Here is a 27,507-nt window from a genome sequence, read left to right as displayed (position 1 = left end):
TTGTCTTCTATGGTAGCTGCCAACTCATTGTCTTTAGTGGTTACCTCGAACACTGTGTTGCCAATGTTGTCATCCCAGAGATTAAGAGCTTTCTTATTGTCTTGTATGATGCACCGTTGTGCACCTTTTTCAAACAGTCTTTCTTTCACAATATATTTATGTGGTCGTTGTGCAGAACAAGTTGTTTGCCCATTTGACAGGACGTGTGTTTTAAGGGAAGAGAATGGGTAGGACCTCCTGTCCTTGTCTAGGCAGACATTGCCTATGATGACCCATCCTAGATCCAGACGTTGAGCATATGGTGCATTGTGTGGCCCGTTGAATTGATGACAAACTTTGTGCACTCTTAGAATGTCTCGACCGAGTAACAGCAGGATATCGGCACTTTCATCAAGGGCTGGTATTTGGTTGGCTATGTGCTTTAAGTGAGAATGGTGAAAAGCAGCTTCAGGAGTAGGGATCTCCTCTTTGGTGATTGGAATCTGGTTGTTACATAGTTACATAGTTAGTCTGGCTGAAAAAGACAAAAGTCCAACCAGTTCAACCATAGAAAAAAAAAAAGTTACAATCCTATACCCCAGTTAATCCAGAGGAAGGCCAAAAAAAAAATGAGTAAAGCACGATCCAATTTGCTCCTGCTGGGAAAAAAATTCCTTCCTGATCCCCGGAGAGGTAATCGGATATTCCCTGGATCAACTTTAGCTATAAATGTTAGTATCCAGTTATATTCTGTGTATTTAAGAAAGAATCCAGGCCTTTTTTGAAGCAATCCACTGAGCTGGCCAGAACCAACTGTTGAGGGAGTCTATTCCAGATTTTCACAGCTCTCACTGTGAAGAAACCTTTCCATATTTGGAGATTAAATTTCTTTTCCTCCAGACGTAAATTGTGCCTCCTTGTCCTCTGTGATGACCTCAAGGTGAATAGCTCTACACCGAGTTCACTATATGAACCACTGATGTATTTATACATGTTGATCATATCCCCCCTTAATCTCCTCTTCTCAAGAGAGAATAAATTCAGTTCATCTAATCTTTTTTCATAGCTGATCTCCTCCAAGCCTCGTATCAGTTTAGTTGCCCTTCTCTGTACTTTCTCAAGTTCCCCAATGTTCTTTTTTTGAATTGGTGCCCAAAACTGAACTGCATATTCCAGATGAAGTCTTACTAATGATTTGTACAGGGGTAATATGATATCTCTCTCTGGAGTCTATATCTCTTTTAATACAAGAGAGGATTTTGCTCGCTTTACAGATCACAGCTTGGCATTGCATGCCATTATTAAGCTTGTGATCTACCAGAACCCTTAGATCCTTCTGCACCATTGATTCCCCCCAGTGATAGTGGGCAAAGATATTTCCACATTGTCATTCAGAGGAGTAACTACAAGACCACTGGCTCTCCTACCTAAGACTTCTGTAGTGCCGGAACAAGTGCTTAGAGTATAAGGCAGAGCATCTCCAATTATGTTCAACAGTTCAAAAAACTGTTCTTGCAAGAGATCTGTTACTCTGATCATCCAGAATAGTGTACAGTCTTATGGCCTTTTCAGGTTGACCTTTGGGGTATACACGGACCAAGCATATCTTTGCACAGAATTTGTCGCAGAATCCTTTTCCACAGACCTCTGTACATGTAGAGAACACTGGGGTGGTAGGTGCTGCTTGATCTGGGCGCTCCCCTCCTTGCTTTGCCTCAGGAAGATTGTTTATGAGTGTAGTAGAGTTATGCGAATATTGATGAAGAGCTTGCACATGGTCATCACTGTCACACTCTTTACATTTGATGATCGCTTTACAGTCCTTTGCAAAGTGTCCTGTAGAGGCACAACATTTGTAGCAAACCCCAAATTTCCTCAAAATTTCCTTACGTTCTTGGAGGGTTTTCTTTCTGAAGCCGATACATTTCTTAAGTGGATGTGGTTTGTTATGTATTGGACATTGGCGATTTGGGTCCTCAATTTTCTTGTTTTCATCAGTCTTTTCAAGAACTGTAGCAGGCGCAGGTAGAACATTAGTCCTTTTCACTAATGCTGGACCTCTATGGTCTCTGTGCAACATGCGTGTGTCAAGGTCCTACCTTTCCTCAAAGCTTATGCTGCTCCATGTGCTGGCATCCATCTTAGGTTTCTGCAAAGCATGGTCGGAGCCTTTATGCTTTCAGGTCTCTGCGGCTCCTCTTCCAGTGGGGTGTGGTTGATCACATTTAAGCCTGCTGTCTGCAGTTGCTCATTGCATTTGTGTCCTGTATGATTGTGTTGCAGCAAGCTCTTGTCCTACTCTCGTTGCTTTCCTGGAAACCGACTCAGCTTTGACAAGACTATTCTCTGCCTTATCCCATTACCTGACCTTCCTTTGCTGAACCCGGCCCGTGACCTGAGTATTCTTGCCTACCGTCTTGTACCGTCTGTCCCGCTGTTATCGATCCGGCCTGACCAACCACGCTATCATCTCCCATCTGGTTCCCACCAACTTACGCCATTGGCGGCGGCCATTGCCGCAGCTGGGGTTACTCGGGGGCCGCGACCTGGTCTCTGGCTGCGTCAAGTCCATCCCCACCATCAGGGGCCCTGGTGAAAGGCAGCCTAGGACTTAGACTCCACGCCCTGAGGGACTCCGGTCTGCAAGTGGTGGCTGTCGTCAGTCGATGCGTGACCCTACCATTAGGCTTGCCTGTCCATTCCACTGCTCCTGCCCTGACATTACATGAATGCCATGAATCCTGACGGTGCAGGTACGCCTACGCTCTCTATGTTAGTCAGCAGACTTGATCTCTTGTTGGATCAGTTCGCTCAGGCGTTGCAGACTCTGCTTGCACGCACAGCGCACCTTGCTCCTGGTGCTATTAGGCCGGTGGTCGCTCCTGCTGCTGCACTCGCGGTGCCCAGAGGTATGACTGGTTCAGCCCCTCTTCCACAGTGCTTTGGGGGTGAGCCTAGTCAGTGTCGTGGTTTCCTTAACCAAGTAGACATTTATTTTGAGTTAATAAGCCACGCTTTTCCTACTGAGAGGTCAAAGGTGGGCTTCCTAATCTCGCTGCTCTCAGATAAGGCCTTGGCCTGGGCAAATCCCTTATGGGAGAGGAATGACCCGGTGATCCACGAGTTTGCTGGTTTTGTTGCCTCCTTCCGTATGGTATTCGATGTGCCTGCTCGCTCCGCCTCTGCTGCCAAGCTGCTCATGTCCATGCATCAGCGTTCACGAACCGTTGCAGAGTATGCCATAGAATTTCGTACCCTGGCGGCAGAGGTAGGTTGGAACAATGAGGCTCTGGTGGCTGCTTTCTCTCATGGTCTCTCAGATGCATTGAAGGACGAGATCGCAGCCAAAGAACTGCCTGTGGAGCTAGAGGCACTCATTTCCTTCCTAATCCTGATTGACACCAGGCTCAAAGAGAGGCCTTCATTTAAGGAGCGTCTGCGGAGCCCCCCTAACCGATTGGCGCCTACGTTTTCTGTCCCACCCGTGCCTCCCTCTCCTCCCACGCCTCCTGGGGATGGTTTGTCTGGTGGTGAGCCCATGCAGTTGGGGTTTGCTCACCTTTCCGGCATCAGGAGGGTTGCTGCCTGTACTGTGGTCTCGCTGGGCATTTTCGGCAGTCCTGTCCTGTCCGTCCGGGAAACGCTCGCACCTGAGATCCTGTCGGGGGCAGATCTTGGGTGGAGTTTCCTCATCCCTGGTTTCCTGTAAAGATAAACCGCCTCTCTTGGGCGGGAGGCTCGGTGACGGCCCAGGCGTTGGTAGACTCTGGTGCTGGCAGATTGTTAATGGACAGTTCATTTGCTGCCCAGTACTCCATTCCTCTGCAAGCTAGAGTTATTCCATTGGTCCTCAAGGCGATTGATGGCAGGCCCCTGCAACCATCGCAGGTTACCCACGAGACCCTGCCAGTTGAAGTAGCTATTGGGGCTGTTCACAGGGAGTTGGCCTGTTTCCAGGTAATTTCTTCCCCGCACTACTCCATGGTTTTGGGCTATCCCTGGCTTCAGAAGCACAATCTGACCTTTGATTGGCAGTCGGCCGAGATTCTTTCATGGTCGCCACACTGTGGGGCCGGTTGCATCCATGGACCTGTTAAGATGTTGTGCGCCTCCTCGGATTCTGTGTTGCCCACTGAATATGGGGAGTACCTGGACGTGTTTGACAAGGTGCGCACCGGTGCTCTGCCTCCTCATCATCCATACGATTGTGCTATAGCCTTACAACCTAGTGCCACTCCTCCATGTGGCAGGGTGTATCCCCTTTCGGTTGCAGAGAATCAGGCCATAGAGGAGTACGTTGCGGATGCGCTTTCCCGGGGGCACATTTGCAAGTCTACTTCTCCAGCAGGAGCAGGCTTTTTCTTCGTGAAAAAGAAGGGCGGTGAGTTGAGACCTTGCATTGATTTTAGGGGTCTCGATCGAATCACGATTAAAAATGCTTATCCAATCCCGTTGATTACCGAGTTGTTTGACCGTCTCAAAGGAGCAACGGTCTTTACTAAACTCGACCTTAGGGCTGCGTACAACCTCGTACGGATCAAGGAGGGCGACGAGTTGAAGACCGCGTTCAACACCAGAACCGGTCACTATGAATACCTGGTTATGCCCTTCAGATTGTGTAACGCGCCTGCAGTCTTTCAAAAGTTCATTAATGATGTCTTTCGTGACTTGTTGCAGCAGTGCGTGGTGGTTTACTTGGATGACATCCTGGTTTACTCTGCGTCTATGGAGTCTCATATCCAGGATGTTAAGCGGGTGCTGCAACGGTTGCGTGAGAACGAGCTTTTCTGTAAGCTCGAGAAGTGTGAATTTCACCGATCCCAGGTTGCCTTTTTGGGCTACATCATTTCCGCGGTGGGTTTTTCCATGGACCCTCAGAAGGTTTCGGCGGTTCTGCAGTGGCCTCGTCCCAGTGGTCTTCGCTCCATTCAGCGCTTTTTGGGGTTCGCCAACTATTATCGGACGTTTATCAGGAACTTCTCCACGCTGGCCAAGCCTCTCTCGGATCTGACCAAAAAGGACAGTAATCCTCACGAGTGGTCATCGGAGGCCATCTTAGCTTTCGAAGCTCTGAAATCCGCCTTTGCTTCCGCTCCGATACTGTCTCATCCCAATCCTGGGTTGCCTTTTGTCCTCGAGGTTGATGCATCTGAGACGGGAGTAGGCGCCCTCTTGTCTCAACGTCGGTCACCCGATGGACCCCTACTTCCCTGTGAGTTCTACTCCAGGAAGCTTTCCTCCGCAGAATGCAACTACCAGATTGGAGACAGGGAGTTGTTGGCCATTATTCAGGCTCTCAAGGAATGGAGGCAACTGCTCGAGGGTTCTGCGGTTCCGGTTCTCATTCTCACTAACCACAAGAACCTGACGTATCTCTCAGAGGCTAAGAGGTTGACGCCCCATCAGGCCAGATGGGCTCTGTTCTTGTCACGTTGCCTGGCTCCAAGAATATCAGGGCTGATGCCTTGTCGCGGCAATATTCTGAGCTGTCCAGGGAGGACTCTGAGCCGACCTCGGTCATACCTCCGGACCAGATCCTGGCTACCATTTGGACCAACCTGACTTCTCCTCTTGGAGAGCAGATTTTGGCGGCTCAAACTGATGCTTCCCCTGAGAGACCGGCTGGAAGATGTTTCGTACCTGAGGGATTGCGTACCCGCTTGCTACGTACCTACCATAATTCCAAGATGGCCGGCCATCTAGGTAGGAACCAGTTGTCCTGGGACGTTTCTTGGTTATTCTGGTGGCCATCTCTCCGTTCCGACATCGCCTCATATGTAGCGCCATGTTCTGTCTGTGCCCAGAATAAATCTCCTCGGCATATTCCATTGGGTCTTCTGCAACCCATTCCCAATGGGGAGTGTCCCTGGTCACACCTGGGCATGGAATTTATTGTGGACCTCCCTGCGTCTCAAGGCCATAGGTCATTCTTATGGTCATTGATCGTTTTTCCAAGATGTGCCATTGTGTTCCGTTCAAGAAATTGCAGACTGCGCAAGAACTGGCTACGGTTTTCGCCAGGGAGATCTTTCGCTTGCATGGGTTGCCCAAGGTGATTGTCTCGGATCGTGGGAGCCAGTTTGTGTCCAGGTTCTGGCACGCCTTCTGCTCCCAGTTGGGTATCAAGCTCTCCTTCCCTTCGGCCTACCACCCGCAGTCCAATGGAGCATTCCAACCAGGCCCTGGAACAATTCCTTCGCTGCTATATATCAGACCACCAAGACAATTGGGTCGATCTCCTGCCATGGGCAGAGTTTGCGAGGAACTCTGCTGTCAACTTCTCCTCCGGGATGTCTCCCTTCATGGCCAACTATGGGTTCCAACCCGCTGTATTGCCTGAGTTGTTCTCGTCACAGGAGATTCCGGCTGTGGATAACCATCTGGCTGCCCTGCGTTCCTCATAGGGGCAGATCCAGAGATCCTTGAAGGACGCAGCACAGCGCCAGAAGCTCCAGGCTGATTGTAGATGGTTGCCCGCTCCTTCATACCAGGTCGGAGATCGGGTGTGGTTGTCCACTCGCAACCTCAATCTTCGGGTGCCCGCACCGAAACTGGCTCCCCGTTTTGTTGGTCCTTTTCGCATCCTCTGCAGGGTAAACCCGGTTGCCTATGCACTTGCTCTTCCGCATGGGATGTGTATCTCCAATGTCTTCCACGTATCCCTGTTGAAGCCTCTGGTCTGTAATCGCTTTACTGCCTCTCCGCCTCAGCCTCGTCCTATCCGGGTTGACGGTCATGAGGAGTATGAGGTGAGCAGCATTCTGGACTCTCGGTTGGTCCGCTGTCGGGTGCAGTTCCTGGTCCATTGGCGTGGTTATGGTCCCGCAGAATGTTCCTGGGTTCCTTCTGTGGATGTTCATGCTCCTGCCCTCCTCCGCGCTTTTCACGCCCGCTTTCCTCAGAAGCCTTTTGTTGAGCCGCGGAGTGGGAGGGGCCCTTGAGGAGGAGGTACTGTCAAGGTCCTACCTTTCCTCAGAGCTTATGCTGCTCCATGTGCTGGCATCCATCTTAAGTTTCTGCAAAGCATGGTGGGAGCCTTTATGCTTTCAGGTCTCTGCAGCTCCTCCTCCAGAGGGGTGTGGTTGATCACATTTAAGCCTGCTGTCTGCAGTTGCTCTTTGCATTCGTGTCCTGTATGATTGTGTTGCAGCAAGCTCTTGTTCTACTCTCGCGTTGCTTTTCTGGAAACCAACTCGGCTTTGACAAGACTATTCTCTGCCTTATCCCATTATCTGACCTTCCGTTGCTGATCCCGGCCCGTGACCTGAGTATTCTTGCCTACCATCTTGTACCATCTGTCCCGCTGTTATCGATCCGGCCTGTCCGACCACGCTATCATTTCCCATCTGGTTCCCACCAGCTTACGCCATTGGCGGTGGCCATTGCTGCAGCTGGGGTTACTCGGGGGCCGCGACCTGGTCTCTGGCTGCGTCAAGTCCATCCCCACCATCAGGGGCCCTGGTGAAAGGCAGCCTGGGACTTGGACTCCGCACCCTGAGGGACTCCGGTCTGCGGGTGGTGGCTGTCATCAGTCGGTGCGTGACCCTACCATTAGGCCTGCCTGTCCATTCCACCGTTCCTGCCCTGACAGCGTGTGTTCGTAGATCTTAGAGGGAGTGTACTGAGAACGTTACAGTCCCCATATGAGAAACTTGGGTCATTCTTAGTGTCTGCAATTCTTTTGATGAACTCACAGAAATAGGAAAAAGGAGGAAAGGCAACTCTATGTTCTTCCTTATACTTTGATACAAGCGCTGCCCATCTTTCTTGAATTCCATATGGTAGCTTGAGAACAATAGATGTGATGCCATGAGAGGTGTCAAGGTAACTGAGACCAGGTAAATTGATGTCAGCCTTAGCAAGTTGAGTTCTTGAAACTTTAGATTGTCGCTAGCAGAAATCCTTGGGAAGCTTTGCAACCTTTTGAATAAAGCATCTTCAATAGCCTCGGGGCTTCCAAAGGTATGTTCAAGGCTGCCCCAAGCAGCATTAAGACCTGCAGCAGGGTTGCGAATATGAACTGCTTTGAGCCTCTTGATGCGTTCAGTAGACCTAGCCATCTGATGAGCAGATCTAATTCCTCTATGGCATTGATGTCTAGGTCACTCATTTTGGCCTTAAAGGTGGATTTCCAGCCTCTGTAATTTTCAGGCTTGTCATCAAACTTGGTGAGGCCTGTCTTAACAAGCTCTTTGCGTAGCATGTACTTAGCAAATTGTGACATGTCCGTGTTTTCAGATTTTGGGTGCATGACTGCAGGTGGTACAGAGTTAGTTGTGACGGTTGGTGGAATTACGTGGAGTGACTTGGGAACATATGTTGCTGCTAAGGCATTCAATGCCAGAGCTGGCTTAAAGTCCATTGGCACATTGGTTTATAGAGTAGCGCGTTTGCTAGGAGGTACTCTGTTGGTGCCAAAGTATGATGGACGGTCTATTAAATACATACCAGTGTCTGCAGCTAACTGAGATGCTGCAGTCTGATGTATTGGGGGATATAAGAGCAAATCATCTTGAAGTACAGTAGGTGCAGAGAAGAAACTTTGAGTACTTTGGCTGCTGTGACAGGGAGTTGACGTTCTGGAGAGGTGTGTGAAGAATCTGAGACATAAGATACAACTGAGTGTCTGGAACTGTTGTCTCTTTCGTTTTCACTAGCAGCTTGTTCTAAGACCCTTAATCTTGCCATGGCTGTGGCATGCTCACATTGTTTTTCCAAAACTTCAATTTCTGACTTTTGGCGTGTGGCTTCAGCTTCTTTCCCTGCATTCTTATATGCAGCCTGAGCCTCCATTTCTGCGGCTTGAGCCTCTATTTCTGCTTTCTTTTGGGCGAAAGCTGCCTGAATTTTAGAAGCTTCAGCATCAGCACGGGTTTTTATTAGTTGTTAATTAAGTGGAGAAGACCTTGATTGTAGGGATTTGGAAGATCTTGAGGAGCATCTAGTAGATGCAGAGCAATAAGATCTGGATTCATGGAGCAATGTTATTCTAACTTCTGCCTTTGTCTTTATGCGCACCACTAAATTGTCTCTTTCAAGACTGAGCTCCTCAAAACTCATTAATTCTTCCAATGACCTTTAAGTGTTTTACCGCTTTAAGAGAGCAATATATTTAACACACAGTCTTTGATAATTCTCATAAGCAACATTCAATTGCTGGATTGCGCCCTCTAGTTGTATTGGCTCATGAGATTGTTGGAAGAGAGCAGACATTTATTTAACAGTATTATTATACAGGACGTATTAGACCATAAGTCATTGATATTAGACAGCAGTTCTTTGTCAAAGTCCTGCTCTGGTTGTGTATTAGTTTCCCCAGACTGTATATTACTTTCCTGAAACATCATGTTAGCAAGGAGAGGGGCTGATACAAAGTTTACAGAGAAATGTATCAATTTTTCTGTGGGTGAGCTCAGGTTTCTTAGGCAATGGTTGCAGAAAAGTTTTCTTTCACTTTCTAAGGTTTCACAGACAAGCCATGTTCTAATGCATACAGATGCAGTGTATAAATGTGCAGTTGTAAAATATTCACATCAATAATTTGTCCTGACACTGATGAGTGTTATGCTGAGATATGCTTGCAGCCATGTGTAGAGATGGCTGCACAGTCTGTAGCTGCTATTCCAGTGTCCATATAACATCTCACTGTGTATCCAAAGCTAGCAAGGTTCCTATGAAGACATTTCACTGATCATTTGACTGATCTTTTGAAGCTAGCAAGGATCCTATGAAGACATTTCATTGATCTTTTTACTGTTCTGTCTCTCCAATCTAAGCATTGAAAGTGTGATCTCTGTAACTTACAGTTGTGATGAGATAGCGATAACTCCAATCTCAGTTGAATACCACAGTCAGTGACTCAATCGGATGATATCTTGTAGATCTTGTGAAGAATCTTACAACAATGAACATTTGATAGGTCAAAAGATCATAATGTGACCTGCTTCATGACATGAGGCTAGAAGCTGCAATGCCTTCATGGGAAAAAGGGTGGGCTATCTATACAGCATTAACTAAACCAAAGGAAAGGGAGGAGCAGAGACGAAATAAAGAGAACACTTAAAGGCATATGACAGTCATGTGAAACATGACACGCACCATCACCACAGACGGGTATATTCAGAGGATTATTACATACAGTATCACTCTTCGAGAGACAGGGATTCTTTAGTTTGCATTAAAAGCTTTAGAGACAGTTTCAACACTTTTGAAAATAGGGTTTATTACTAAAAAGGTCAAAATGATGCAATTAAAATATTTACAGAAAAAGATGTTACAGAGCTATAAAGAGAACAATAGAGCAACAGAGGAATAAAAGAAGGAGTTAAGAAGGCAGAATACTTACAAAGTCCTGTTTCAGCAGAGTCCAGTTGTCCGTGCAAAAAGGTTGTGTTGGCTCTCAAGTCCATTAGATGTTTCTAGATTGATGTTAAACGAGAGCTCCCTTCTCCAGGCCTGTCAGTCCTTTTCTATGATATTAAAGGGGTGTCGCCTGAGAACTGACCAATCATCCAGTTTGGGGAAGGGTTCCAAGAGGCCACCAAGTTTATGACCGAGTCGCACTACAATTTCATACTGATATCAACAACTTCCAATATGTGCAGGTGGCATTCTGGCAACTGGCAGATTAATATTCAGAATTGTATTTCAAACCCAGGGATACCAAACACAGTGTACTCTTGTCACCCAAGAAGAAAGAGACTGCTTTCTCCTCTCTCCTACGTGCCAACATAGTTATGTATGACCTTGCCTGGTTCGACATAAAATGATCTATCCAAATATATGCCTAATAATAATGTTCCCAGTTCCTGTTGAATTTTATGAATTATATGTGAAATTGTGACATGTTTTATGGCACTCCCTGCATTCCTAGAGCCCTAATGCCTAACGGGTCATGTGTAAAAACTGACTGAGCTATTGTTTTACGATAGTGCAGAGGAAAGTGTCTTTGCAATGTAGACATCCTGCCAAGCCTAATTAGCGGTTTACAGCTCTAGAGCTTCACCTATTTGTGTTTTATTTAAGATAAAAGGCTTTTTTGAAGTTGTTACAACTTACAGCTACAAATTCCATTTTCTAGAGGAGGGGGGAGGGAGGAGGAAGGAAAGGAGAGATGATTGTAAGTGAAAAACAACATGGCTGAGACTTTAACAAGATGGCTGTCACGTACAGAATCCATATCTCTTTTGCGCACAATCGTTACAGATTTCAGTGCAGGTGGAAGGCAGAAAAGTGGTTTAACCGCCACCCACCCGCCATATAGTCCAATGACAGACACAAGGCGGTTCTCTTGTTCTGGGAGGATGTCATATGACGTCCTCCCATTCTCACCGCACATGCGCGGCTCTGGGAGCATGCAGCGCGGCGATCGGCAGTGCGCTCTGTCCCTCGGACACAGTGGATCACCGATCCACGGAACGAGCCGAAGATGTTGACTCGGTCATGTGATCAGCTGTGTCCAATCACAGCTGATCACATGTAAACTGGGAAATGCCGGTTATCAGCATTTCTCTCCTCACGAGCTGTCACGCTGACAGCTCGTGAGGAGAGCCGGTAATCAGCATTCCTCTGAGGGGACATGTGCACTGATCATCAGGGCACTGATGATCAGTGTGCCCTGATGATCTGTGTAGCCCCAGCAGTGCTACCTGTCTGTGTCCATCAGTGCCAGCTCTAAGTGCTCATCCATGCCACCTGCCAGTGCCTGTCAGTGCCACATCAATGCCACATATCAGTGCCTACCAGTGCACATCAATGCCACATATCAGTGCCCATCTGAGCTGCCTTTCAGTGTCACCCATCAGTGCCAGTCAGTGCCACCTATCAATGCCAATCAGTGTCACCTATCAGTGCTGCCAATCAGTGCCACCTATCAGTGCCAGTCAGTGCTGCCTATCAGTGTCAGTCAGTGCCACCTAACAGTGCCAGTCAGTGCCGCCTATCAGTGTGCCTCAGTGCTGCCTAACAGTGCCAGTCAGTGCCGCCTATTAGTGCCACCTATCAGTGCTGCCTATCAGTGCCATATATCAGTGCTGCCTTTCAGTGCCCATCCGTGATGTCTGTCAGTGCCCATCAGTGCCACCTACCAGTGCCTCCACATCAGTACCCATCAGTGCCACCTATCAGTGTCCATCAGTCCAGCTTATCAGTGCCCATCACTGCAGCCTCATTAGCGCACATCAGTGATGGAGAAAAATCAATTATTTACAAAATTATATAACAAAAACTAAGAAAAAAAATTTTTTTTCAAAATTTTCAGTGGTTTTTGGTTTGTTTAAGAAAAAATAAAAAACCCAGAGGTGATTAAATACCACCAAAATAAAGCTCTATCTGTCACAAAAAAAATGATAAAAATTTCATATGGGTACAGTGTTTCATGACAGCGCTGAAAGCTGGAAATTGGCCTGGGCAGGAAGGGGGTATACAGTAAGTGCCCTGTAGGCTAGTCAGGGGCGGACTGACCATTTGGAAACTTGGGCACTGCCCGAGGGCCCGGGGTCAGTAGGGGGCCCCATGAGATGTCCCTGGTACCTTTTTCATAGGCTTTTTTGAGTTTGGGCAAGGACACAGGGCTCCCATGGTCCCCTATTGCCCGGGGGCCCCATGAGTTGTCAGTCCGCCCCTGAGGCTAGTGGTTAAAAACAATCCAGACGGCAGGCTAAAACATTGTCAGTAAACAGGCCAGGGTCGGTTCAGGTGGAAGGCAGAAAAGCGGTTTAGAAACAATCCAGATGGCAGGCAGAGGGATTGTCTGTAAACAGGCCAGGGTTCGTTAATGTGGAAGGCAAAGGCATGGTTAATCAAGTCAGCAGGGAAATGACCAGCACGGAGTTTAGAAACTGGGAAATGTTAAAAATAAGGGGAATTAATATATAAGTGACGTGTGATAACGTTGGAAGCAGTCTCCAATGTATAGGCCTGGTTGGGAGGGACATTGTGGACAATGAACACTGGTGTCTTTCCTAACTCCTCTTCTGCTGCATACCCAACATTTTTTTTGGCGTCTTCTTCCTGATTCTGTGGGTGGAATGTTTTCTGGAAAATGTTGCTGATGAACAGGGGCGGACTGACCATTTGGAAACTCGGGCACTGCCCGAGGGCCCCGGGGTCAGTAGGGGGCCCCATGAGATGCCCCTGGTACCTTTTTCATAGGCTTTTTTGAGATTGGGCAAGGACATAGGGGCCCCATGATCCCCTATTGCCCGGGGGCCCCATGAGTTGTCAGTCCGCCCCTGCTCATGAAGTCTTCTCACACAATCAGAATGAATGTTTTCTGGGGAGGAACCTTGCTGGTAGATCAGGGCAGTGATAATTTCTTCTATGTATTTAAGGAAGGTGGTGGGTCTTTCTGTTGACTTTTGATAGATGTCAAACACATTGTAAATGGCCAAATGGAAAAAATAAATTGCAGCTTTTTTCACAGAGCTTGTTCAGCTTCAATCCATTCCTGGCCCTTTTACTTTTCATCCACACAAATGTGTTGCTCAGGGACATAAAGTTCCGCAAATCTCTTCGCAAAAGAATTTATTAGGGGGTGGATTTTGTATAGCTTGTCATCGTTGGGATGATATCGGGGAGGGCACTGTGAGTTATCATTGAAATGCAGGAATTGCATGATTAGATCATAGCGTGACCGGTACATTACAGCAGAATAGATGGGCATATGATGGATGGGGTTGGTGGACCAGTAGACATGCAATTTGTTTTTGTAAGCCCCATGTTAAACATAAGGCCCAAAAACAATTTGAACTCCTCCAATGTGAGATGACTCCATATAAAAGAACGGGCACAGGATTACTGGGATTTTTATTAATATACTGCTGAGCAAAAAGGTTTGTCTGGTCCACAATGTATTGCAGTAAATCGGCAGGGGAAAAACTAATTTAAAAAATCTATTTCAGAAAAATGTTCAGTATTGGTCTGCACACCTGGCTGTGCAGTGAAAGGTGGGATTGAAGCTGATCTTGAGCTGGAAGGCAGCCATAAAGGGTTTTCCAGGGCATCAGGAAGATATGTTTTGGCCCTAATTCTTGGGGTCTGGTGGGATGCTCCAGTGCTGCTACTGGGCCTTTCATCCTGGGGTCTAGCGCCATTGGTGTCTGCTGATTGACCATTGGGGTGTATGGTGCTGCTCGTTGTTGCCTGATATTCAGAGTGCCGTATCCTTTTAGGAGAGACTGCTGCATCCTCTGATTCAGTCACGGACTCATTACTTTCTACTGGCTCATATTCCGAATCGGATGATGAGAGCTCCCCGTTGCTCTCATCCAACATGCTCAGGATTTTGAGTGCCTCCTCGCTGGTAGAATATTTTTTGGACATTGCAGCTCTGGTGAATGTGGCTGTATGAGGGGTAAACTACTGATGGATGGCTGTGATAGGTACACTGCTGATGGGCGGCAGTTGTGTCGACTCTGTGACGAGTACACTGATTAGGATGCACTGATGGCTGTGGTGACAGGTACACTATGTGCTGCACTGATGAATGCACTGACAGGTACACTGATAGATGCACTGATGGGATGCACTGACAGGTCCACTGATGGGCTGTGCACTGATGGGAATGCACTGACAGATCCACTGATGGGGGATGCACTGACAGATGCACTGATGGGCTGTGTACTTATGTGCAGCACTGACAGATGCACTGATGGGCTGCACTGACAGATCCATTGATGGGTTGCACTGACAGATTCACTGATGGGCTGCACTGACAGATCCACTGATGGGCTGCACTGACAGATCCACTGATAGGCATGCACTGACAGATGCACTTATGGCAGCACTGACAGATCCACTGATGGGCTGTGTACTGATGGGCTGCACTGACAGACCAACTGATGGGCTGCACTGACAGATCCACTGATGGTGGCATTGACAGATCCACTGATGGTGGCACTGACAGATCCACTGATGGTGGCACTGACAGATCCACTGATGGTGGCACTGACAGATGCACTGATGGGCTGCACTGACAGATCCACTGATGGGCTGCACTGACAGTTCCACTGATGGGCTGCACTGACAGATCCACTGATGGGCATGCACTGACAGATGCACTGATGGCGGCACTGACAGATCCACTGATGGGCTGTGTACTGATGAGCTGCACTGACAGATCCATTTATGGGCTGCATTGACAGACCAACTGATGGGCTGCACGGACAGATCCACTGATAGCGCCACTGACAGATGCACTGCTGGGCTGCACTGACAGATGCACTGCTGGGCTGCACTGACAGATCCACTGATGGCGGCACTGACAGATCCACTGATGGCGGCACTGACAGATCAACTGATGGCAGCACTGACAGATCCACTGATGGCAGCACTGATAGATCCACTGATGGGCTGTGTAATGATGGTCTGCACTGACAGATTCACTGCTGGCCTGCACTAACAGATCCACTGATGGCAGCACTGACAGATCCACTGATGACAGCACGGACAGATCCACTGATGGGCTGTGTAATGATGGGCTGCACAAACAGATGCACTACTGGGCTGCACTGACAATACACTGATGACGGCACTGACAGATGCACTGATGGCGACACTGACAGATCCACTAATGGGCTGTGTACGGTTGGGCTGCACTGACAGGTGCACTGATGATGGCACTGACAGATGCACTGATGGGCTGATCTGACAGATCCAATGACAGATCCACTTATAGGCTGATCTGACAGATCCACTGGTGGTACTGACAGGGACTCTTTTTTATTAGGGGCAGTGTGGTGCACAGTAGTGAAAGGGGTTGAAAAACTCACTGTTCCTAGGTTCTCCTCTTGACACAAGATCGGTGTGGAAGGAGAAGAAGATAGCAACAGTGAGTGACCGCTGTGTGTTTATATTTATGATTGGCTATGACAGGTCATAGCCGATCACGTGGTAAAAAGCCAATTTCATAGGCTCTTTACTGTCAGCAGGGAAGCATTGTGTCCAAGGGACACCATCTGACAGCAATGACCATGCTGTGCAATCCTGGGTGTGCGCATGCGCAGCACAATACACAGGACATCATATGACACCCAGTTACAGGGAGAAGAGGACCGGCTGGCCGTCAATCTGCTATAGGCCGGGTGGGAACGTGTTAAAGCTGGGTACACACATATCTAAATTCAGCCAGTTCAGAAAGGACCAGCCAAATTTCAATCTCTGTGTATGCCCACCCGGTTCAACATAAGCATGTTTACTCTGTTTACCTCCATTCACATTGTTTGTGTAGATGCAGGAGTCTGTCGTTTTTGTTTTGTTTTTTAAACTGAGGTGTGTACCCAGCTTTTTTTCATAACGTTTACTCTGGTTATCTTTTGATCTGATTGTAAACCATTGGAGGCTGAAACCACAGAAGATAGTAGGATTTTACCTCTTGAAGCCTGTACATTATATTTAATCTTCTCACTTCTTCTTGGATCACTTATCATATCAACATCAACTGTGAAAATGTTTTAGTAGTGATTTTTTTTTTTTAATTAAAGACTTTGTTTCTGACAGTGGCTGTGTTGGGGAATAACTTTCCTGCATCACAAGTCCAATTTTAAGAGCCTCCATAGTAGAGGCACATGTATTTAATGGATAGGCCAAGGGCAGATGGACTCGAGGGAGCCCACCCCTCCTTAAAGGTACAGGAGTGCCCCGGACACCCAGCATGTAACACAATGGATGCTAAGGTGTCCTTGTCTTGGTCGAGGAGATGCACTGGACACCTTAGCTGCCATTGTGCTACATGCTGGGTGTCAAGTGCACTCCTGTACCTTTAAGGAGGGGTGGGTTCCCTCAGGTCCATCTGCCCTTGGTCTATCTATTAAATACATGTGCCTCTGCTATGGGGGCTCTTAAAATTGGAGAGCTAGGAACTACAGAATATTGGGGTGCCGTGACGAAGCTCTGTAGCTTACGCATGTATTTGCAAAGTAAACCCCTGTTTTTAACGCATACTGTTAGACAGGTTAATTTGGTTTGTTTGCAGGCTGGCTGGCAATTTAGAGCTGGGAATTTTTCTTTTTTGTTGTTTGACATGCGTTGCCCTTCCATGTGCTCCTTGCTCTGAAGGCCAGTTATAGACTGGGACAGTGGCCATTTTTTGTACCCCCAATAGCAAGCCTCTATTTATGGGAGCACGCGAGCATGCTCTGTATGTCCATTCCAACAAAGTGCGGCTCAGCACCGCACTGCTCCCACTCTCTCCTTAGCTGCTCACAGGCTGTGATTGACAGGAGCAGAAGCCAATGGCTCTCACTGCTGTGTGAGCCAATGAGGAGAGGAGACCAGTGCTCTCGTGCACATCACTGGATTGAGATGGGGATCAAGTAAGTATTGGGGGGGCTGAGGGGGGAGCTATAATCAGAAAGTTGTTCGCCTTAATGCATAGAATGCATTAAGATAAAAAATCTTGAGCCTTTAGAACCACTTTAATGAATCAAAGGATTTGTATATCTGTCCATTCACATCTGGGATTTACACTGCCACCACCACCATACAACTTTTTCAGATCATGTGACCTGTTTTTTTTTTTTTTTTTGCTGCAGTTCAGAAGTACTTACAGGTCCCCTTCTTACCCCTGTCTGTGTTTGGATAGTGAAATAAAAAGCAGCACATTAATGAGCTCATCTGTCACTTTGCTCTCTCCTCCTACTAGCATGCTCCTTGCAAAGCAACACAGTGGGCTATTTGTGCTGCTTCTCCCTCCTCTTCTCTGCTGCCTGTTGTACAAGCACTTATACTATTTGCATTAAACTACATTTAGGGATGTACAAACCAATATAAATCTGTAATAATTTGTGTCTTTTAGAGAGTTCAGCATCAGTCTTTGTTGGTCTAATGAAAGTTGATCTCTGTTTTGGTATTCTGCACTTGCCACATTGTTCTTTATTAAAGCCTGTGACGTGTGTGCGTGTTTCTAACTAAAAAGATTTTACAAGAGGGCTTGGCTTTACATGAGCAATTTGTGCTATATTGTTAACATTTGTAAACCAGTTTTCATAAGAACCAGGGATAGAATAGGTCGATGTTTAATTACTGTATGTTATTGCACCATGATGTATTCATTGTGAAGTCTATTTTAAAAGCATTGTAAAAGTAAAAACCCTGCAGTTTATTAAAGTATTAAATTGTATTTTTGGTTAGAGACAAAACAACTCTTCCCTAATCAGATGTATTCATTTCAAGTTGGTTAGGAGCAGGGGCGGACTGAACATTTGGAAACTTGTGGTATATTCTTTTTGGAACTGTTATCTCTAATCTAGCATTATTAACCTTAATCTCATTACGCTACTGTCCTGGGTAAGTGTCTGATGCAGGGGCGGACTGACCATTTGGAAACTCGGGCAGTGCCCGAGGGCTCGGGGTCAGTAGGGGGCCCCATGAGATGCCCTTGGTACCTTTTTCATAGGCTTTTTTTGATTTTGGGCAAGGACACAGGGGCACCATGATTCCTTATTGCCCGGGGGCCCCATGAGTTGTCAGTCCGCCCCTGGTTATGAGGTCTTACCTGCTGCTGTTCCTCCAGTCAGTTTTTGCTTCCTTTTCGCATTGGATGGGTCTGCTTGCCAGTTAGTCACATGATTAGTCCCAACAATAAAAGAAAAACTGCTATTCACAAGAGCAGGGGGTGATATAGCTGTGGGAGTTCTGTACACAAACAATGTCCCTTTTTTTCCAGTTTTAGAAAGTAAGAGCTGGTGGCAGATTGAAATGGAAAGGTAATCTTTAATAATAAAATGTTTAAAAAATATAATGTATGTATGTGTGTGGGTTTAATTTCAGGGTATGTGCATTCAAATTGCAGGAAGGGTTTAGGAATTACAGCTCTTAAGATCAGCCATCTCCCCTTTTTCAAGGGACCAAAAGTAATTGGACAATTGAATCAAAAGCTGTTTCATGGCCAGGTGTGAGCTACTCCCTCATTAATTATTCATCAATGAAGCAGGTAAAAGGTCTGAAGTTGATTCTAAGTGTGGTATTTGTATTTGGAATCTATTGCTGTGAACCTACATCAAGCGTTCAAAGGAGCTGTCCATGCAAGTGAAACAGGCCATTGTAAGGCTTCAAAAATGAAAAATAATTAATCAGAGAGATAGTAGCAACATTAGTAGTGGCCAAATCAACAGTTTGGTACATTCTGAGGAAAGAAGAACACACTGGTGAGCTCAGCAACATAAAAAGGCATGGACGTCCATGGCAGACAACAGTGGTGGATGATCACAGGATGCTCTCTATGGTAAAGAAAAACCCATGCATAACATCCAGACAAGTGAAGGACACTCTCCAGGAGGTGGGCGTATCATTGTCCAAGTCTACAATCAAGAGAAGACTTCATGAGAGCAAATGCAGAGTATTCACCACAAGGTGCAAACCATTCATAAGCCTGAAGAATAGAAAAGCCAGATTAGACTTTGCAAAAAAAATCTAAAAATGCCAGACCAGTTCTGGAAAAGCATTCTTGAAACACCTCATGATCCAAAGCACACAACGTCATCTGTAAAACATGGTGGAGGCAGTGTGATGGCATGGACATGCATGGCTTTCAGTAGCACTGGGTCATTGGTGTTTATTGATGATGTGACAGATGACAGAAGCAGACGGATGAATTCTGCAGTGTTTAGAGATATACTGTCAGCCCAGATTCAGCCAAATGCAGCAAAGTTGATTGGACGGCGCTTCACAGTACAATGATCCAAAACTGCAAAAGCAACCCAAGAGCTTTTGAAGGAAAATATGTGTAATTTTCTGCAATGGTCGAGTCAATCACCTGATCTCAACCCAATTGAGCATGCATTCACTTGCTGAAGGCAAAACTAAAGGCAGAAAGACCCACAAATAAAGAACAACTGAAGACAGCTGCAGTTAGAGCCTGGCAAAGCATCAGAAAGGAGGAAACCCAGTCTTTGGTAATGTCCATGACTTCCAGACTTCAGGCAGTCATTGCCAGTAAAAGATTCTCAACAAAATATTACAAACGAACATTTTATTTATGATTGTATTCAATTGTCCAATTACATTTGAGCCCCTGAAAATGGAGGACTGTGTATAAAAATGGCTGCAGTTCCTAAAATTTGTACTTGATATTTATGTTCAACCCCTTGAATTAAAGCTGAAAATCTGCACATTTAGACTGTTTCATTTTAACTTATTCTGGTGGCATACAGAGCCAAAAGTATGAAAATTGTGCCTGTGTCCAAATATATATGGACCTAACTGTATGTGTATAACTGTATACACACATATATATATATATATATATATATATATATATATATATATATATACACCTACATGCACATCCTTATTACTGTATATTGCAGCTTCCCAATGTGATGGCTGCATTAGTGTTCCTTCTGAGACTTTCCTGTATTTTCATCTGATGGTCCAACCAGTAAGTTTGTTGTTTTCAATAGAACAAGCTCTCCTGCAATTGTAGCAGTTTAAAGTGATGGGAAAAACTATTTAATACAGACGATGTGCTTACAATGATCAGCCTTTACTTATTCATGTAAAATCTTTATAAAAAAAAAAAAAAAGTTTGCTATAACTGCTTGTGTAACTGCAGTGTGAGCTGGGGTTTGGCTTCAATGTGTTAGTGTATCTAAATCTGCCAGTACATCTAACACTGCTCTCCCCTATCCCCAGAATGACAATGCTGCTGTCCAAGGGTTGCTCATCCATCCAGAGGGGAGGTGTGTCACTGGCCAGATCACCAAAAGCCTAAAAACTAATGCAGCCACCACATTTGATGGTTAGTAAGCTGCAATATATTACTTTTTTTGTTTTGGGTTTAATAACACATTATTGTCATTATTTCATGAAAATGAAATTACCCTTTAAGGACTGACCACCTTTCTCCCAGATTATCCATTTGCCATATTTGAAATAAAATGCCACTTTTTAGTCTTAGTTAGTTCAGATACGCAGTGCAGCAATGTGTACTTATCTATTTTTTTTCTCACCAAAGCTGATGTGAAATTACCATTAACATAAAAGTCACACATTCTCTTTAAGCTCTTCCATTCCACAATTTTACATAATAGCATAAATCACACTTAGATTACATCTTTTTTTAACCCCTTTACGCCGGCCGCACACAAATGTGCGGCCTCCCGGCGTCTGGGCCTAGACACCGTGCGGCCACATATTTGCATTCATGTAAGAAAAAACATGTGCTGAGAGCGCACGCCCTGTGCGCTCCCAGCACACATGTCCGGCACTTCCGGAAAGGTCCTGGTCTGCTCTTTCAATCAGGACCTTTCCCGATCATGTGACCGCCGTCATGGTGGTCACATAATCCCTAAACAACGTCCCACCTGCCCTGCCTCCCAGCGTTTGAAACTCTTAAAGGGCCAGGAGACGCCAGCGGGAAGGGGTTAAATTGGCAGACCTTGTCAAGTACACCGCTCAAAAAAATATTAAAGGAACACTTTTTAATCATAGTACAGCATCAAGTCAATTAAGCTCCTGGGATATTGATCTGGTCAGTTAAGTAGCAGAGGCGGTCGTTAATCAGTTTCAGCTGCTTTGGTGTTAATAAAATTAACAACAGGTGCACTAGATGGGCAACAATGAGACGACCCCTAAAACAGGAATGGTTTTACAGGTGGAGGCCACTGACATTTTTTCACTACTCATCTTTTTCTGACTGTTTTTCACTAGTTTTGCATTTGGCTAAGGTCAGTGTCACTACTGGTAGCATGAGGTGATACATGGACCTTACAGAGGTTGCACTGGCAATCCAACTCCTCCAGGATGGCACATCAATACGTGCCATTGCCAGAAGGTTTGCTGTGTCTCCCAGCACAGTCTCAAGAGCATGGAGAAGATTCCAGGAGACAATTGGTTACTCTAGAAGAGTTGGACAGGGCCGTAGAAGGTCCTTATCCACTTGCCTACCGGGCACTTATACCCCTTTCCTTACCAGGTCAATTTTCAGCTTTCAGTGCTGTCGCACTTTGAATGGCTATTACGTGGTCATGCAACATTATACCCATATGATATTTTTATAATTTTTTTTTCTCACAAATAGAGCTTTCTTTTGGTTGTATTTACTTGCTGCTGGGTGTTTTTTTACTTTTTGTGCTATAAACAAAATAGAGCAAAAAATTAAAAAAAAAAGAAAGTTTCTTTGTTTCTAATATACAATTTTGCAAACAGGTAATTTTTCTCCATCACTGATGTGCGTTGATGAGGCTGCACTGATAGGCAGCACTGATGGGCACTGATAGGCGGCACTGATAAGCAGCACTAATGAGGTGGCACTGACTCGCGGCACTGCTGGGCACTGACTCGCGGCACTGCTGGGCACTGACTCGCAGCACTGCTGGGCACTGACTGGCGCAACTGTTGGACACTGACTGGCGGCACTACTTGGCTGCATTGACGGCCTCCCAAAAATGGCTGGCAGCAGTGCAGCTGTCATTCAGCTACCTGCGGTCAGCAACTAGTTAACCCATCAGTAGGACTGGTATCTGCTCCTTTGTGCAAGGAGGAACAGGGTGAGCACTGCCAGAGCCCTACAAAATGACCTCCAGCAGGCCACTGGTGTGAATGTTTCTGACCAAACAATCAGAAACAGACTTCATGAGGGTGGCCTGAGGGCCTGACGTCTTATAGTGGGCCCTGTTCTCACTGCCCGGCACCATAGAACTGGATTGGCATTTGCCATTGAACACCAGAATTAACAGGTCTGCAACTGGCACCCTGTGCTTTTTCACAGATGAGAGCAGGTTCACCCAGAGCACATGTGACAGATGTGAAAGGGTCTGGAGAAGCCTTGGAGAATGTTATGCTGCCTGTAACATCGTTCAGCATGACCGTTTTGGTGGTGGGTCACTGATGGTCTGGGGAGGCATATCCATGGAGGGACACAGACCTCTACAGGCTAGACAATGGAACCCTGACTGCCATTAGGTATCGTGATGAAATCCTTGGACACATTGTCAGACCCTACTCTGGTGCAATAGTTCCTAGGTTCCTCCTGGTGCACAACAATGCCCGGCCTCATGTGGCTTGAGTATGCAGCCAGTTCCTGGAGGATGAAGGAATTAATACCACTCAATGGCACCCACGCTCCCCTGACCTAAATCCAATAGAACACCTCTGGGACATCATGTTTTGGTCCATTCTATGTCACCAAGTTGAACCCTCAGACTGTCTAGGAGCTCAGTGATGCCCTGGTCCAGATCTGAGAGGAAATACCCCAGGGCACCATCCATCATCTCATTAGGAGCATGCCCCAATGTTGTCAAGTATGCATACAAGCATGTGAGGGCCATACAAACTACTGAGTACCATTTTGAGTTGCTGCAATGCAATTTCAGCAAAATGGACTAGCCTACTGCATCATTTTTTCACTTTGGTTTTTGGGGCATCTTTAAATTCACTCCTCTGTAGGCTGATAATATTAATTTCCATCAAACAATGGGGCATCCTTATGTTCCTAACACATTACCCAGTCCATATCAGTATAGATATCCAGCATGATAATTTTCCCCATAGAGATCTGATGTGTTTTCAAAGTGTTCCTTTAATTTTTTTTGAGCAGTGTATAATTTGGGATAAATAAATGGGGCTGTGCCAAAAAAACCATAAAAATTGCAATGGAAAAAAAATTACAGTAAAATGCATTTTTCTAATTTCCCTTCTCACTTGCTAGCAAAAAAAACATGAAACAAAAACATAAAGGTAGAAAAATGCTATAAAATGCAAAATGCAATCTGCTGTGATACATTAGTTCATGTGCGCTATTTTACCTGTTAATGTGAATTGTGATCAGGTAGCCAATCTATTTAGAATGGGCTTTCCATGTACAGCGTAGCAATTTTTTTTACTGCAAGTGCATTGACATCTACTGTAGTTGTGCATTGGAGTGCTTTACTAAATGAATGGCCCCTCGCAAAGTGCCGTGTGTTAAAGTTACTCACAGTTATTAGGTTTGAAAGTTATATAATGTAGGGACAACACATCTCCAAAACAAAAAGAAAAAAAAGCTCAGACACACTGTGACTGACTGGAGTTGTTAAGCAATTAAAAATAAATCTATCTGAAATATATCAATAAAAGAGATTCATATTTTTTTGTTCACATTTTATGAAGTGCAACGATTACAAATGAATTGCAAGTGTTTTTATGCTGCCTATCTCAAGATTTCTTGTTCTGTAGTCTGTCATACCATGTTGAGAAAAAGGTTAATGTAGATCTTTGTTTCTAATAATATACTGTTCACAGTTCAAAGTTCACTGTCACATGTACAAGACGCTCCCTCTCCTCTGCTATGTAAAGATTTCATGTGCTTCCTCATTCTGTTTATTATAAGTAGGCACATGGCTAACTGCCATTCTATTATCTTATGTGCAGAGACTGCTTATTAGCATACCATTCAGGTGAACAGGTTAGCCTGTGATTATAGCCAAGCTGAGAGCTTGTAGGACCCAGAGGCAGCTTTACTGCTGTCCTCGGACTAACTGGTTTATGGAGTGACACACAGGTAGCTGGAGTGACGTCTGCAATCAACAGGTGTACTTTGAAAGAAGTGAGAGAAGAAAAAGTCTGCCGGTGTCCAGAGCACATGAAAGACCTGTGCTACATCTTGGGATTTTGTGGTGGAATTTTGTTTTTTTTTTATATAAAGGAGAAAGACAAATCAGGACAAACCTTCACCAAAGCAACATGGTGAACCAGGAATCTGCCGGCTGTCCTATCTTTGGAAAACTTTAAGTCAAGTTTCACTTTACATCCCTCCGCATGTAAAGCAATGTCTTCTATTACCACAGAGCTCTGGGAGAGGGTGATAAGGGGACGACGGAAAAAGGATGACTCCAAAAGGGACATTAAGTCCAATTTACTTTTTGAGGGCGCCAATTGGAAGGAAAACCCAAACAGTGTTTACCAAACCAACAGAATCAAGACCACTAAATACACATTCCTTTCCTTCATTCCTAAGAATCTGTTTGAACAGTTTCACCGTTTCGCCAACATGTACTTTGTTTTAATAGCCGCTCTAAATTTTGTACCGGTGGTCAATGCCTTTCAACCAGCCATAGCCATAATTCCAATTTGTATTATTTTGGCTATTACTGCAATTAAGGATGTATGGGAAGATTTCAGGCGGTTTAAATCGGACAAGGAAATCAATAACATGCTGTGCATGGTATATTGCAAGTAAGTCTTCCAAAACTTCAGATTTTTTTTGTGTTTTGTATGTAGTTTATATGTTAATATTTTTTGCTACTAACTGATGATGTGTACAATCATCTTTTCATGTTTTGTGCTACTTGTACCTGTAGCATGTATAAGAGAGCGTCAATAGAAAGCTACTGTTTCGGTACCCATCAGACCAGGGGCGGACTGACAACTCATGGGGCCCCCGGGCAATAGGGGATCATGGGGCCCGTGTCCTTGCCCAAACTAAAAAAAACTTATGAAAAAGATACCAGGGGTATCTCATGGGGCCCCCTACTGACCCCGAGCCTTCGGGCAGTGCCCGAGTTTCCAAATGGTCAGTCTGCCCCTGCATCAGACACTTACCCAGGGCAGTAGCGTAATGAGATTAAGGTTAATAATGCTAGAGTAGAGATAACAGTTCCAAAAAGAATATACCACAAGTTTATCAATTATATTTTGAAAATATTGTGGTGCCAATGGACCTTTTCCTTTTTAGGTCTATAACTATAGCAGCCAATTAGACTGTAGTAAGGATCAGTATTACACAAAAATCAAATAAGATCACACCGAGCGTTTCTAAAGTATTTGAATCTTAGGAATTTTTTCTTGTAATTATTATTTCTTGTCTTTTAATTATTTTCTGTTTTTGTATAAAAGAGAAAGTTTAGTAAACAATTGGAAAAAATTTGGCAAATATAAAGCTTAATACAATGTCAGATTTCTTTGTAGTTTGCGTAGTTGATTGGTTTAATGCTAGTAGTTAGTGTAGTGTAGGGCTGGCGCTATACATTTGGTGATTCTGATTCTCATAATGGGTACTGAGGGAATTGAGGTCCCTTTTTCCAGCTTAACTGGTGAAGATTTCTTTAAGAAGTGTCTCAGATAACCTTGAAGACTATTTGCACCTCAATAGTATACCTGTTTGTCAGCTTGGAAGGTGACTGTGTTCTGTCTATATGCAAATGAAAATGCAGCATTATCAGGTATCCAAAATGTCTGCATACTTTCTTAATTCTAAAAGATAGTTATCAGATATGGCTGTTTGTGTTTCAGTTATTGTGCGCTCCCCTAATTAGCTGCTTCACTGGAATCCACCACAATTTTGTTTTCACCTTGTATTTTTAAGAGATTTTGTCTATGCTTTAAGTAAATCTATCATAAGACAACTATGTAGGCTGTCATTGATGACCTTCTAATTGCTTGGCTTGTCTTTAGTGTCAGAAACATTTTTTTATTTGTACTTATTCACTCATCAGAGACTCAAAGCATTGAAGCCAAAGCATCAGCATGAAAGTTAGATAAACAGCTTTTTGAGAAGGAGATGCCAGCATTGGCTGCATACATATTTCCATCATAACATGTTTCTTTTAATGAAAGGTTAATCTCTTTGTCTAAGTAAAAGAGGTACCATTGATGTTGGCAATAGCCAGTTCCTTTCATGTGCAGATGTACTTGTAAACTACCACATGGCCCAATGTAGAAACAAAAACACATCCCTATTGTGTCTTTGTTATTGGGACTTGTAAGACCCTCATACAATGAGATCTAATTTTTCACTATCAAACCAATGATCATTTTGTAGCCATTGCTTTAGTTTCAAATGGTGTGTATCTCAAAGTTGGCATTGCATTTATTGCTTTTTTTTCTAAGGCCCAAAAAAACAGCAAACGTTATCAACTCTTAATCAGTGATCACCTCCTCTAAGGGCCCTTTAACATGATGTAGAACCTCTGCTGAATCAAAGCTGAACAGGACAGGTGTCAGGTTTTTTTTACATCCCTGCCTGTTCGGTTTGTGTCTGCATTTTCAGAGCAGACAGTGATGGTTCAATGGCCAGATGTAAATGGACTACAAGTCCGTTACACATTTACATCAGCCTGCCCGTAGGCCCACATGGAGCTTTTGATCAGGTCTGTCTGAAAAATGTACAGGTGGACCTGTTATGAAAGCCTGTGTGACAGGGCTCTAAAAGTACATACAATTTCCTATATGTGTCCTAGAAGCCATATGTTCTTTCCTCGTCAAATCTCATGAAGGTGAAAGAACATATGGCAGCTGTGATATATCTTTGTTTTTACTGTTAGATGGGGTGATCACTGATAAAGAGTTGTTTACTTTTGCGATTTATTTTGGGCACATCTTGAGAGATGATGCAGCAACTGAACAATACCCTTAGAAGATTAGAGGTACTTATTATTATTTTCTTTTTACCGGTTTACCTTTTTCTTTTATGTGTTTCTTTTAAATTTTTTGTGTTTTTTTCATACCACTGAATCCTTTTGCTTGACTTTGACTTAACGTAACTGTTCATGTCTGTCAGTTGTGTCAGAAAATCACAAGCGAGGAGTTAGTGAGCAAAACAGAGATGATAAA

General features: G+C 45.0%; 1 protein-coding gene across 2 annotated transcripts in view; it reads left to right on the top strand.

Moving 5' to 3' along the window:
• The window catches only part of ATP10B (ATPase phospholipid transporting 10B (putative)), a 286,968-nt gene that overhangs the window by 130,423 nt on the left and 129,038 nt on the right, over positions 1-27,507 (top strand). Inside the window, exon 1 of one of the 2 annotated variants that reach the window (XM_089662890.1) lies at positions 24,531-25,131. The exons of the other annotated variant lie outside the window; for it this stretch is intronic. Within the exon in view, the coding sequence (XP_089519016.1) occupies positions 24,725-25,131 (407 nt within the window). The 5' untranslated portion in view covers positions 24,531-24,724. Of the gene's footprint in view, positions 1-24,530; positions 25,132-27,507 lie in introns of those variants that run through there. 2 annotated transcript variants of the gene reach the window in all.

Source organism: Staurois parvus, unplaced genomic scaffold (assembly GCF_062004578.1).
Source record: "Staurois parvus isolate SC_StPar_1 unplaced genomic scaffold, SC_StPar_1.0 ptg000006l, whole genome shotgun sequence".
Lineage (NCBI taxonomy): Eukaryota > Metazoa > Chordata > Amphibia > Anura > Ranidae > Staurois > Staurois parvus.
Note: the sequence above shows the minus strand (reverse complement) of the source record. Positions and strands in the feature narration are given on the sequence as shown.